The following is a 15,114-nucleotide window of genomic DNA, read 5'->3' as shown; positions in this document are numbered from 1 at the left end:
TATACATCTACCAGCTGGACCCTATAGAGACAGAACAATATACATCTACCAGCTGGACCCTATAGAGACAGAACAATATACATCTACCATCTGGACCCTATAGAGACAGAACAATATAAATCTACCAGATGGACCCTATAGAGACAGAACAATATAAATCTACCAGATGGACCCTATAGTGACAGAACAATATAAATCTACCAGATGGACCCTATAGAGACAGAGAACAATATACATCTACCAGCTGGACCCTATAGTGACAGAACAATATAAATCTACCAGATGGACCCTATAGAGACAGAACAATATAAATCTACCATCTGGACCCTATAGAGACAGAACAATATACATCTACCATATGGACCCTATAGAGACAGAACAATATACATCTACCAGCTGGACCCTATAGATACAGAGAACAATATCAATCTACCGGAATGACCCTATAGAGACAGAACAATATACATCTACCAGCTGGACCCTACAGAGACAGAAGAATATACATATACCAGCCGGACCCTATAGAGACAGAAGAATATACATCTACCAGCTGGACCCTATAGAGACAGAAGAATATACATCTACCAGCTGGACCCTATAGAGACAGAAGAATATACATATACCAGCCGGACCCTATAGAGACAGAAGAATATACATATACCAGCCGGACCCTATAGAGACAGAAGAATATACATCTACCAGCTGGACCCTATAGAGAGAAGAATATACATCTACCAGCTGGACCCTATAGAGACAGAAGAATATACATATACCAGCCGGACCCTATAGAGACAGACAAGAATATAAATCTACCAGCTGGACCCTATAGAGACAGAACAATATAAATCTACCAGATGGACCCTATAGTGACAGACAAGAATATAAATCTACCAGCTGGACCCTATAGAGACAGAACAATATAAATCTACCAGCTGGACCCTATAGAGACAGAACAATATAAATCTACCAGCTGGACCCTATAGAGACAGAACAATATAAATCTACCAGCTGGACCCTATAGAGACAGAACAATATAAATCTACCAGCTGGACCCTATAGAGACAGAAAAATATACATCTACCAGCTGGACCCTATAGTGACAGAACAATATAAATCTACCAGATGGACCCTATAGTGACAGACAAGAATATAAATCTACCAGCTGGACCCTATAGAGACAGAACAATATACATCTATCAGATGGACCCTATAGAGACAGAACAATCTAAATCTACCAGATGGACCCTATAGAGACAGAAGAATATACATCTACCAGCTGGACCCTATAGAGACAGAACAATATACATCTACCAGCTGGACCCTATAGAGACAGAACAATATACATCTACCAGCTGGACCCTATAGAGACAGAGACCAATATAAATCTACCAGCTGGACCCTATAGAGACAGAACAATATACATCTACCAGCTGGACCCTACAGAGACAGAACAATATAAATCTACCAGCTGGACCCTACAGAGACAGAACAATATAAATCTACCAGCTGGACCCTATAGAGACAGAACAATATAAATCTACCAGCTGGACCCTACAGAGACAGAACAATATAAATCTACCAGCTGGACCCTACAGAGACAGAACAATATAAATCTACCAGCTGGACCCTATAGAGACAGAACAATATACATCTACCAGCTGGACCCTATAGTGACAGAGAAGAATATAAATCTACCAGCTGGACCCTATAGAGACAGAACAATATACATCTACCAGCTGGACCCTATAGAGACAGAAGAATATACATATACCAGCCGGACCCTATAGAGACAGAAGAATATACATATACCAGCCGGACCCTATAGAGACAGAAGAATATACATCTACCAGCTGGACCCTATAGAGAGAAGAATATAAATCTACCAGCTGGACCCTATAGAGACAGAACAATATAAATCTACCAGCTGGACCCTATAGAGAGAAGAATATAAATCTACCAGCTGGACCCTATAGAGACAGAACAATATAAATCTACCAGCTGGACCCTATAGAGACAGAACAATATAAATCTACCAGCTGGACCCTATAGAGACAGAACAATATAAATCTACCAGCTGGACCCTATAGAGACAGAACAATCTAAATCTACCAGATGGACCCTATAGAGACAGAAGAATATACATCTACCAGCTGGACCCTATAGAGACAGAACAATATACATCTACCAGCTGGACCCTATAGAGACAGAACAATATACATCTACCAGCTGGACCCTATAGAGACAGAGACCAATATAAATCTACCAGCTGGACCCTATAGAGACAGAACAATATACATCTACCAGCTGGACCCTACAGAGACAGAACAATATAAATCTACCAGCTGGACCCTACAGAGACAGAACAATATAAATCTACCAGCTGGACCCTATAGAGACAGAACAATATACATCTACCAGCTGGACCCTATAGTGACAGAGAAGAATATAAATCTACCAGCTGGACCCTATAGAGACAGAACAATATACATCTACCAGCTGGACCCTATAGTGACAGAGAAGAATATAAATCTACCAGCTGGACCCTATAGAGACAGAACAATATACATCTACCAGCTGGGCCCTATAGAGACAGAACAATATAAATCTACCAGATGGACCCTATAGTGACAGAGAACAATATAAATCTACCAGAGGGACCCTATAGAGACAGAGAACAATATACATCTATCAGCTGGACCCTATAGTGACAGAGAACAATATAAATCTACCAGATGGGCCCTATAGTGACAGAGAACAATATACATCTACCAGCTGGACCCTATAGTGACAGAACAATATACATCTACCAGCTGGACCCTATAGAGGCAGAGAAGAATATAAATCTACCAGCTGGACCATATAGAGACAGAACAATATACATCTACCAGCTGGACCCTATAGTGACAGAGAACAATATAAATCTACCAGATGGACCCTATAGTGACAGAGAACAATATAAATCTACCAGATGGACCCTATAGTGACAGAGAACAATATAAATCTACCAGATGGACCCTATAGAGACAGAACAATATAAATCTACCAGATGGACCCTATAGAGACAGAACAATAAAAATCTACCAGATGGACCCTATAGTGACAGAGAACAATATACATCTACCAGCTGGACCCTATAGTGACAGAGAACAATATAAATCTACCAGATGGACCCTATAGAGACAGAACAATATACATCTACCAGCTGGACCCTGTCTCTGTAGGGTCCAGCTGGTAGATTTATATTGTTCTGACTGTGTAGGGTCCAGCTGGTAGATTTATATTGTTCTGACTGTGTAGGGTCCAGCTGGTAGATTATAAATATAAATCTACCAGAGGGACCTACCAGAGGGACCCTATAGTGACAGAGAACAATATACATCTACCAGCTGGACCCTATAGAGACAGAACAATATAAATCTACCAGATGGACCCTATAGTGACAGAGAAGAATAGAAATCTACCAGCTGGACCCTATAGTGACAGAGAACAATGTAAATCTACCAGCTGGACCCTATAGTGACAGAGAACAATATACATCTACCAGCTGGACCCTATAGAGACAGAACAATATAAATCTACCAGCTGGACCCTATAGAGGCAGAGAAGAATATAAATCTACCAGCTGGACCCTATAGAGACAGAACAATATAAATCTACCAGCTGGACCCTATAGTGACAGGGTCCAGCTGGTAGATGTATATTGTTCTGTCTCTATAGGGTCCAGCTGGTAGATTTATATTGTTCTCTGTCACTATAGGGTCCAGCTGGTAGATGTATATTGTTCTATAGTGACAGAGAACAATATACATCTACCAGCTGGACCCTATAGAGACAGAACAATATAAATCTACCAGATGGACCCTATAGAGACAGAACAATATAAATCTACCAGATGGACCCTATAGTGACAGAGAACAATATAAATCTACCAGCTGGACCCTATTGAGACAGAGAACAATATAAATCTACCAGCTGGACCCTATAGAGACAGAACAATATACATCTATCAGATGGACCCTATAGAGACAGAACAATATAAATCTACCAGCTGGACCCTATAGAGACAGAACAATCTAAATCTACCAGATGGACCCTATAGAGACAGAAGAATATACATCTACCAGCTGGACCCTATAGAGACAGAACAATATACATCTACCAGCTGGACCCTATAGAGACAGAACAATATACATCTACCAGCTGGACCCTATAGAGACAGAGACCAATATAAATCTACCAGCTGGACCCTACAGAGACAGAACAATATAAATCTACCAGCTGGACCCTACAGAGACAGAACAATATAAATCTACCAGCTGGACCCTATAGAGAAAGAACAATATACATCTACCAGCTGGACCCTATAGTGACAGAGAAGAATATAAATCTACCAGCTGGACCCTATAGAGACAGAACAATATACATCTACCAGCTGGACCCTATAGTGACAGAGAAGAATATACATCTACCAGCTGGACCCTATAGAGACAGAAGAATATACATATACCAGCCGGACCCTATAGAGACAGAAGAATATACATATACCAGCCGGACCCTATAGAGACAGAAGAATATACATCTACCAGCTGGACCCTATAGAGAGAAGAATATAAATCTACCAGCTGGACCCTATAGAGACAGAACAATATAAATCTACCAGCTGGACCCTATAGAGACAGAACAATATAAATCTACCAGCTGGACCCTATAGAGACAGAACAATATAAATCTACCAGATGGACCCTATAGTGACAGACAAGAATATAAATCTACCAGCTGGACCCTATAGAGACAGAACAATATAAATCTACCAGCTGGACCCTATAGAGACAGAACAATATAAATCTACCAGCTGGACCCTATAGAGACAGAACAATATAAATCTACCAGCTGGACCCTATAGAGACAGAACAATATAAATCTACCAGCTGGACCCTATAGAGACAGAACAATATACATCTACCAGCTGGACCCTATAGAGACAGAACAATATACATCTACCAGCTGGACCCTATAGTGACAGAGAAGAATATAAATCTACCAGCTGGACCCTATAGAGACAGAACAATATAAATCTACCAGATGGACTCTACAGAAACAGAGAACTATGTTCAGTACATCCATGGTTATCGATGGCTAATCAGAAACAAAGCATGTCACTGTTAAAGGAGAGTACTTACAGGAGGTCCCTCAGGTCCCGGGAGTCCCTTCTCTCCCTGCACACACAGAGGTCAAAGGGTATCAACATTTTATGTTGCATGGCACATATAAAAGAGATGGACAAAGCATAATAACATACAGTATTTCTACCAACTATAAATCTCGTGTGTGGTTTTTCTCACCGGTTGAGACCCCAGCCCTCCCAGGTACAGGGGTCTTCCATCAGGCCCCATGATAATACCAGGTTCTCCTTTCTCCCCCTGGACAGGACACAGGGTGGAGACATGTCAATACTTCATGCAATTTTCCCTGTACTGTACAGAAAACAAGATATGAATTAAGTTATTACCAGACCTTAGCTGCGTATCCTGGCTGTCCAGGCTCTCCTGTATCTCCCTTTGGTCCCATAGGCCCCTACAGAAGAAGTTGTGATCAGTATAAATAACAACCTTGTGTGTGTATATTTTTAAAAGAGAGTTCCATTAACATGTTTTAGGCAGTTTTAAATATACAACTAGTAGGCCGTACAGCATTGTTTGTTTTTTTTAATATTAGGGAGCACTATTGAGGTGTTTCAACTGTGAAATATATATTTTTTGAAATGTTCCATTAACATGTTATAAAATAGTTTTTGCCGCAATCTCCACCATACATCTAGAACAACACTGTCCGTTACACTATTTGGTGTGTGTCAACTGTGAAATATCTTTAGAAACAGTCATGGTAAATGTCTCCACTCCACTGTGTGTTCATTGGCAGTGTGATACTGATACATACTGGGAATCCTGCCCGGCCGGGAAGACCTGGTCCTCCCTGGAGAAAAGGAAATAAGGGTTAGGGTGACTTTCTAAAACATTATAAGACATTATAAAACTGCATGTAGAGTAGCATAGTGACTGTCTGCTGAGTCAAATTCTCACCTGTCCTTGATTCACAAGAACTCCATCAAACTACAACAAGACAGAGACAGGTAGGTCAGTTGTGTCACTGAAACATCACTATGATCCAGAGCAGACAAGCCCGTACAGTACACAGCCACACTCACGCTGCCTGAGGTCTGGTAGATCTGTCCCGGTGGGCCAGGAGCTCCTGGAGGTCCAGGGGCCCCCCCTTCACGTCCTGGCTCACCCTACAACACCACACACACAACAAAGAAAAGAAAAGCAAATGTTTTGTCCATTTAAAAGAACATCAAATTGATCAGAAATACAGTGTAGACATTGTTAATGTTGTATATGACTGTTGTAGCTGGAAACGGCAGATTGTTAATGGAATATCTACATAGGCGTACAGAGGCCCATTATCAGCAACCATCACTCATGTGTTCCAATGGCACGTTGTGTTAACTAATCCAAGTGTATCATTTTAAAAGGCGACTTGATCATTAGAAAACCCTTTTGCAATTATGTTAGCACAGCTGAAAACTGTTGTGCTAATTAAAGAAGCAATAAAATTAAATAAAAAAAATCAACCACCAAAATATGGTAATCAGGAGTAGGTAACTCACCCTTTCTCCTCTGTCTCCCCTCTCCCCTTTGTCTCCCTGTGTATACACAAGAAACAAAACAGAATAGGTTAGTGCACTTTGTGTGGGTTACTCTAAAGCCTAAGTAACGTTCTAATAGAGTCTGGGGAGGTGGCTGAGGGATAATGATCTTCTACCAATTGTCCTGGGAATCCGTCCATCCCTGGTGTTCCATCCCGTCCTCTTGCTCCCTCGCTCCCCTTCTCTCCCGAAAGCCCAGGCAAACCAGATCTTCCCTGTATGATGACAGGAATACAGTAAGCATTGCTATATAACAAAGATATGGCCTCCAATCAAACTTAGCAATATATTCAAAGAGATTTCCTGGTTCTTACCGGAAGGCCTGCGATTCCGGGCGGACCCTGAAAAACAATGGATATGTGACTATGTATTAGTTGACGTGATCGTAAAGGCAATCCAAATGATGAGTGGATGGCAATGTATAGATCACCTGTGGTCCTGGAATCCCTATCACTCCAGCAACACCATTGACCCCCGTCACTCCGGAACCCTCCCCGTCACCCTACACAGAGAGGACACCGATACAGTTCAAAAAAGACAATTCCACAAAAATATATGTAGTCAAATATACAGTATGTAGTCAAATATACAGTATGTAGTCAATTATACAGTATGTAGTCAAATATACAGTATGTAGTCAAATATACAGTATGTAGTCAAATATACAGTATGTAGTCAAATATACAGTATGTAGTCAATTATACAGTATGTAGTCAAATATACAGTATGTAGTCAAATATACAGTATGTAGTCAAATATACAGTATGTAGTCAATTTGGTAATAATTAGTATGAAGGGAGCTGTGGGGTGGCAGGTTAAGCTGTAGTTGATGTAGTCTGGGTGGGTGGCAGGAGTTGTGTACAGTACTCACATAACGCACGGGGTAGGACTGTCCGGGGGGTCCGGGTGGTCCTGGAGGCCCAATCGGTCCCATGGGCCCAGGAAGCCCAGCCAAGCCCCCCTGCCCTGCCTGACCAGGCACTCCAGGGTCACCCTGAGAACCCTGGTGGTTAGGAGCGAAGAGGAGAGAGAACGCGAGAGAGAGATTTTAAAGGTATGTGTGTGTAAAAATCAGCATTCCATTTACATGTAGACATAACAGACAAATAAAGAAGCATTCCACAAAATTGGAAACACATTTAAGCTGAATTATTACTATAACAAGCAATGTAAATCAATATTGAAAATAATAAAAAACAATTATAAAAACCAATGACTGCATATAGTTTAGTTCTAATATAAAACATCCAGACTGATGGTAAAATATCTTAAGCAACGACATGCTATTTAAGATGTTATGTCAGAAGTCAAACAAGCAAATGTTGCATTTGTCCTATAATGAAACACACTGGGAAATTGAGATTTTCTCTGTGAGTTGATTCCCCCATGTGATGAATGCAGCCGAAACCAAGGAACCAATAGCAGGAGACCTAGTAGTACCTGTGACCCATCACCTTCACTAAAGATACTGGTCAAAAAAGTTGGAGAAGGAGGAGAAGGCAGACAAAGAGTTTTGCTAGAGGAAGACAAGCATAAGGGAGAAGATCTGTATCCTGAGAAAATCCTCACACCCCCACCAACATCATGTTTAGACTATCGATCTCTAGGAGAAGTCCCACCACCAACATCATGTTTAGACTATCGATCTCTAGGAGAAGTCCCAAACCAACATAATGTTTAGACTATCAATCTCTAGGAGAAGTCCCACCACCAACATCATGTTGAGACTATCGATCTCTAGAAGAAGTCCCACCACCAATATCATGTTTAGACTATCGATCTCTAGGAGAAGTCCCACCACCAATATCATGTTTAGACTATCGATCTCTAGGAGAAGTCCCATACTAACATGTTTAGACTAGAGGTCGACCGATTATGATTTTTCAATACCGATACCGATTATTGGCCGCCCAAAAAAGCTGATACCGATTAATCGGCCGATTTCTAAAAATGTATTTGTAATAATGACAATTACAACAATACTGAATGAACACTTGTTTAAATTAACTTAATATAATACATCAATAAAATCAATTTAGCCTCAAATAAATAATGAAACATGTTCAATTTGGTTTAAATAATGCAAAAACAAAGTGTTGGAGAAGAAAGTAAGAGTGCAATATGTGAAAGAAAGAAGAAAGCTAACGTTTCAGTTCCTTGCTCAGAACATGAGAACATATGAAAGCTGGTGGTTCCTTTTAACATGAGTCTTCAATATTCCCTGGTAAGAAGTTTTAGGTTGTAGTTATTATAGGACTATTTCCCTCTATACCATTTGTATTTCATTAACCTTTGACTACTGGATGTTCTTATAGGCACTTTAGTATTGCCAGTGTAACAGTATAGCTTCCGTCCCTCTCCTCGCTCCTCCCTGGGCTCGAACCAGAAACACTACGACAACAGCCACCCTCGAAGCAGCGTTACCCATGCAGAGCAAGGGAAACAACCACAGGCTCAGAGCGAGTGACGTTTGAAACGCTATTAGCACGCACTAACTATTCAGCCATTTCACTTCGGTTACACCAGCCTCATCTTGGGAGTTGATAAGCTTGAAGTCATAAACAGCGCAATGCTTGACGCACAACGAAGAGCTGGTGTAAAAACGTACGAAAGTGCTGTTTGAATGAATGTTTACGCGCCTGCTTCTGCCTACCACCGCTCAGTCAGATACTTGTATTCTCAGTCAGATTATACACAAAGCAGGACACGCTAGATAATATCTAGTAATATCATCAACCATGTGTAGTTAACTAGCGATTATGATTGATTGATTGTTTTTTTATAAGATAAGTTTAATGCTAGCTAGCAACTTACCTTGGCTTACATGCTGACCAGACCGGACACGTCGTGTGCGCGATCGTCGCAAAATAAATGTAGAAATCCTTGTTATTAAATTATTGCACCCACACTGCTCGCGCGCGCCAACAAGTGTCTGCGACGCCAAGGGCTAAAATAGAACTCATTCCTATTTCTGACGCAGATCGCGCTGCAAGTCCTGCCTCTCCCATCTCCTCTTTGGTTTATAGAAGCAGGTACCCACGTGCCATCTCCTCATTGGTTATACCCACGTGGGTGAATGAAAGACGAACTGTTTTGCCTGTAGTCGTGGTAATACAATGAAAGTTTAGATGTGATCACCATATAAGTTAAACGATGAAAAAGCTTGGAAGGAGGAGAGATGACTAGAAACGATTCGGTTGGGCGTTTTATGTGTGGATTAATTGTCAGAGTTCCTTGTGGATTTCAGGTAAAATAACAACTCAATGTTTATATCCCATGACAAATTAGCTAGCAACAGCAAGCTAGCTAAATAGGACAAATTAACGTTAGCTAGCAGGTGCAAGTTAATATTACGAGCTAAATTGCCATACATGTTTAATGCTTTTCGACCTGTCCCCAAATTAATGTCATTGGTTCAGAGTTTGTTTTGATATTTTAACCTGCGTGTCGTGATCTCATTTGGTGTGGGGGGGCAAAATACATTTATGCACGATGGCGCACGATGGCGCACGCGCGCAGCCGGTTTGGGTTCCGTGTTACTGCTTTCGAATAACAGGCAGTCTCCTTGTGGAGTGCAACAAGAGGCAGGTCGTTATTGCGTTGGACTAGTTAACTGTAAGGTTGCAAGATTAGATCCCCCGAGCCGACAAGGTGAAAATCTGTCGTTCTGCCCCTGAAGGAGGCAGTTAACCCACTGTTCCCAGGCCATCATTGAAAATAAGAATATGTTCTTAACTGACTTGCCTAGTTAAATAAAGATTAAATAAAAAAATAAAAAAGCAAAATCAGTGTCCAAAAATACAGATTTACGATTGTTATGAAAACTTGAAATCGGCCCTAATTAATCGCCCATTCCGATTAATCGGTCGACCTCTGGTTTAGACTATCGATCTTTAGGAGAAGTCCCACCACCAACATCATGTTTAGACTATCGATCTCTAGGAGAAGTCCCACACCCAGCAGCACCAAAGAAACAAGGTCAAAGTGAAAATAGCTATATATTTAGATTTAGAGGTGGGATAGTATGGGTGTATTTCAGAGCTCACCCTCTCTCCACTGGGCCCTGGAAGACCTAGATCACCAGCTTCTCCCTGCGGATGAGAGGGAGAGAGATGGGGAAAGAGAGAGAAAGAGACAATGTCAAAAGGATCCCTATACAAAGGTCCAGTTCTGTGTGTGCTGTATACAGTGATATATAAACTCAGCAAAAAAAGAAACGCCCCTTTTTCAGGACCCTGTCTTTCAAAGATAATTTTGGAGGGTCATGTCAGGATGAGCCTGCATCCAGATAACTTCACAGATCTTCATTGTAAAGGGTTTAAACACTGTTTCCCATGCTTGTTCAATAAACAATTAATGAACATGTACCTGTGGAACGGTCGTTAACTTAAGACACTAACAGCTTACAGACGGTAGGCAATTAAGGTCACAGTTATGAAAACTTCGGACACTAAAAGAGGCCTTAAAACACTAAAAGGACACTAAAAGAGGGTCCCTGCTCATCTGCGTGAACATGCCTTAGGCATGCTGCAAGGAGGCATGAGGACTGTAGATGTGGCCAGGGCAATATATTGCAATATCCGTACTGTGAGACGCTGTGAGACGCTTAAGACAATGCTACAGGGAGACAGGATGGACAGCTGATCATCCTCGCAGTGGCAGACCACGTATAACAGCACCTGCACAGGATCGGTACATCCAAACATCAGACTTGCGGGACAGGTACAGGGTGGCAACAACAACTGCCCGAGTTACACCAGGAATGCACAATCCCTCCATCGGTGCTCAGACTGTCCGCAATAGGCTGAGAGAGGCTGGACTGAGGGCTTGTAGGCCTGTTGTAAGGCAGGTCCTCACCAGACATCACCGGCAACAATGTCGCCTATGGGCACAAACCCACCATCGCTGGACCAGACAGGACTGGCAAAAAGTGCTCTTCACTGATGAGTCGCGGTTTTGTCTCACCAGGGGTGCTGGTCGGATTTGCGTTTATCGTCGAAGGAATGAGCGTTACACCAAGGCCTGTACTCTGGAGCGGGATTGATTTGGAGGTGGAGAGTCCATCATGGTCTGGGGAGGTGTGTCACAGCATCATCGGACTGAGCTTGTTGTCATTGCAGGCAATCTCAACGCTGTGCATTACAGGGAAGACATCCTCCTCCCTCATGTGGTACCCTTCCTGCAGGCTCATCCTGACATGACCCTCCAGCATGACAATGCCACCATGCACACTGCTCGTTCTGTGCATGATTTCCTGCAAGACAGGAATGTCAGTGTTCTGCCTTGGCCAGTGAAGAGCCCGGATCTCAATCCCATTGAGCACGTCTGGGACTTGTTGGATAGGAGGGTGAGGGCTAGGGCCATTCCCCCCAGAAATGTCCGGGAACTTGCAGGTACCTTGGTGGAAGAGTGGGGTAACATCTCACAGCAAGAACTAGCAAATCTGGTGCAGTCCATGAGGAGGAGATGCACTGCAGTACTTAATGCAGCTGGTGGACTCACCAGATACTGACTGTTACTTTTGATTTTGATCCCCCCTTTGTTCAGGGACACATTATTCAATTTCTGTTAGCCGCATGTCTGTGGAACTTGTTTATGTTTCAGTTGTGGAATCTTGTTATGTTCATACAAATATTTACACATGTTAAGTTTGCTGAAAATAAATGCAGTTGACAGTGAGAGGACGTTTCTTTTTCTGCTGAGTTTCGTATGATCAGTTCAGCTGAAATAATATAAGTCTCCTCGCTGTCTCATACCTTCTCTCCGCTACTGGATCCTGGGGTTCCAGGTCTGCCAGGTGGACCAGTGGGCCCCTGAAAAACACAGCATGATATCAATACATAATGGTCAAAAAATCAAGACATTCATTTCAATGCTGTAGTTGTGCTGGCTACAGTTAACTAGGCACAAAACATATTGTCACGTCAGATATAGTAGAGAGAGGGTCCTCACTGGTAGGCCACGGACCCCGTCCTGTCCGGGAGGTCCAGGGGGCCCGAAAGAGCCTGACCCATGGGAGCTGACACCACCGGCTGAGGGGCCAGGGGGGCCTGGAGGGCCGGGGGGGCCTGGTAGACCACGGAGAGTCTAAAGAAACAGTCAACACAACAGTCTTGGGTGTCACAATATACATTTGGTGAAAAGTCATTTTTCTGGGCCAAACTCAAAATCTCTGCATCAGCTAAAACATACCTGTATTTTCTCAAAATCTGGGAATCCTCCTGAGCCTTCCACATCCACAAATGTCTAGGGACAAATGAAGAAACATTAACAATGGTATATTTGTATATTCATGTCTGATCCACATGAATTTATGGGCTGAATGGCCTGATCCTGTAGTGGTTTACTCACAGCGCGGTCAGCTATCCCTGGGCCTGGGGGTCCAGGTGGCCCTGGAGGACCCCTGGGTCCTGGGTGACCATCACCACGATCCCCCTGGAGAGGTCACAGGGCACACACTCAGTATTTAACCTTTGGGCACCTCCGATAATATTCAAATTCTCATGCTCTTAAATAAATGGCTTCTGGCCTTTACCTTTTGTCCTTTGACCCCTGAGTCTCCTTGTGTTCCTGGGAACCCTCTGTCTCCGGCAGGTCCCTGAGTTGTGGTGGGACAGAGAGAGAAGACACAGCTTAGTGAGGCTGACACTGTCTGACCACTGCTACTGACCACCACCGCTTATCAATAATGACATCTGACTACCACTGTATTTCTCCTCACACAATTAACAATGAATAAAAACCCATGACATGAGATCAATGGGATAAAACATCAGAAAGTGACACTCACTAATTTGCCATCCTCTCCTGGATCCCCCTGGGGAATGAAATAGATACGGTATGGTTTGTTACAGTCAATTCAAAGAAAATGTACAAGTACTGAGACCAAATAAAGGGAGAATGCTCTACACAGAATATAGTGTCTACGGAAAGTATTCAGACCCCTTAACTTTTTACACATTTTCTTACGTTACAGCCTTATTCTAAAATTGATTAAATAAAAAATAAATCAACAATCTACACACAATACCCCACCCATAATGACAAAGCGAAAACAGGTTTTTAGAAATGTTTGCAAAACCCCACCAGAAATACCTTATTTACATAAGTATTCAAAGCCTTTGCTATGAGACTCGAAATTAAGCTCAGGTGCATCCTGTTTCCATGGATCATCCTTGAGATGTTTCTACAACTTGATTGGAGTCCACCTGTGGTAAATTAAATTGATTGGACATGATTTGGAAAGGCACACACCTGTCTATTTAAAGGTACTACAGTTGACAGTGCATGTCAGAGCCAAAACCAAGCCATGAGGTCGAAGGAATTGTCCGTGGAGCTCCGAGACAGGATTGTGTCAAAGCACAGATCTGGGGAAGGGTACCAAAACATTTCTGCAGCATTGAAGGTCTCCAAGAACACAGTGACCTCCATCATTCTTAAATGGAAGCAGTTTGGAACCACCAAGACTCTTTCCCTAAAGCTCCCCACCCGGCCAAACTGAGCAATTGGGGTGAGAAGGGCCTTGGTCTGGGAGGTGACCAAGAACCCGATGGTCACTCAGACAGAGCTCTAGAGTTCCTCTGTGGAGATGGGAGAACCTTTGAGAAGGACAACAATCTCTGCAGCACTCCAACAATCAGGCCTTTATGGAAGAGTGGCCAGACAGAAGCCACTCCTCAGTAAAAAGTACATGACAGCCCACTTGGAGTTTGCCAAAAGGCACCTAAAGATTCTCAGACCATGAGAAACAAGATTATCTGGTCTGATGAAACCAAGACTAAACTCTTTGGCCTGGATGCCAAGCGTCACGTCTGGAGGAAACCTGGCACCATCCCTACGGTGAAGCATGGTGGTGGCAGCTTCATGCTGTGGGGATCTTTTTCAGCGGCAGGGATGGATCGAGGCAAAGATGAATGAGCAACGTACAGAGAGATAGTTGATGAAACCCAGCTCCAGAGAGCTCAGACTGGGGCAAAGGTTCCCCTTCCAACAGGACAACGACCCTAAGCACACAGCTTCGGGACAAGCCTCAATGTCTATGAGTGGCCCAGACAGAGCCCAGACTTGAACCCAATCTAACATCTCTGGAGAGACGTGAAAATAGCTGTGCAGCAACGCTCCCCATCCAACCTAACAGAGCTTGCAAGGATCTGCAGAGAAAAATGGGAGAAACTCCCCAAATACAGGTGTGCCAAGATTGTAGCGTCATACCCAAGAAGACTCGAGGCTGTAATTGCTGCCAAACGTGCTTCAACAAAGTACTAAGTAAAGGGTCTGAATACTTATGTAAATGTGATATTTCAGTTGTTTATTTTTAATACGTGCAAAAATGTCGAAAAACTTGTTTTTGCTTTGTCATTATGGGGTATTGTTTGTAGATGGATGAGGGGACAAAACTATTTCATCCA

General features: G+C 42.7%; 1 protein-coding gene across 4 annotated transcripts in view; it reads right to left on the bottom strand.

The window, feature by feature from the left end:
• The window catches only part of LOC109881618 (collagen alpha-1(XVIII) chain-like), an 86,459-nt gene that overhangs the window by 7,876 nt on the left and 63,469 nt on the right, over positions 1-15,114 (bottom strand). For all 4 annotated transcript variants that reach the window (XM_031824032.1, XM_031824030.1, XM_031824029.1 and 1 more), the window contains 18 exons: positions 13,497-13,523; positions 13,242-13,304; positions 13,058-13,141; positions 12,899-12,952; positions 12,659-12,793; positions 12,463-12,519; positions 10,753-10,797; positions 7,578-7,709; positions 7,137-7,208; positions 7,021-7,047; positions 6,823-6,921; positions 6,668-6,703; positions 6,206-6,289; positions 6,081-6,110; positions 5,938-5,973; positions 5,515-5,574; positions 5,343-5,420; positions 5,181-5,216 (listed from right to left, as the gene is read on the bottom strand). In XM_031824032.1, the coding sequence (XP_031679892.1) occupies positions 5,181-5,216; positions 5,343-5,420; positions 5,515-5,574; positions 5,938-5,973; positions 6,081-6,110; positions 6,206-6,289; positions 6,668-6,703; positions 6,823-6,921; positions 7,021-7,047; positions 7,137-7,208; positions 7,578-7,709; positions 10,753-10,797; positions 12,463-12,519; positions 12,659-12,793; positions 12,899-12,952; positions 13,058-13,141; positions 13,242-13,304; positions 13,497-13,523 (1,155 nt within the window). The remainder of the gene's footprint in view (positions 1-5,180; positions 5,217-5,342; positions 5,421-5,514; positions 5,575-5,937; positions 5,974-6,080; positions 6,111-6,205; positions 6,290-6,667; positions 6,704-6,822; positions 6,922-7,020; positions 7,048-7,136; positions 7,209-7,577; positions 7,710-10,752; positions 10,798-12,462; positions 12,520-12,658; positions 12,794-12,898; positions 12,953-13,057; positions 13,142-13,241; positions 13,305-13,496; positions 13,524-15,114) is intronic.

The sequence above is a fragment of the Oncorhynchus kisutch genome, linkage group LG5 (assembly GCF_002021735.2).
Source record: "Oncorhynchus kisutch isolate 150728-3 linkage group LG5, Okis_V2, whole genome shotgun sequence".
NCBI lineage: Eukaryota > Metazoa > Chordata > Actinopteri > Salmoniformes > Salmonidae > Oncorhynchus > Oncorhynchus kisutch.
The sequence above is the reverse complement of the archived record's forward strand: the minus strand, read 5'-3'. Positions and strand labels throughout refer to the sequence as shown.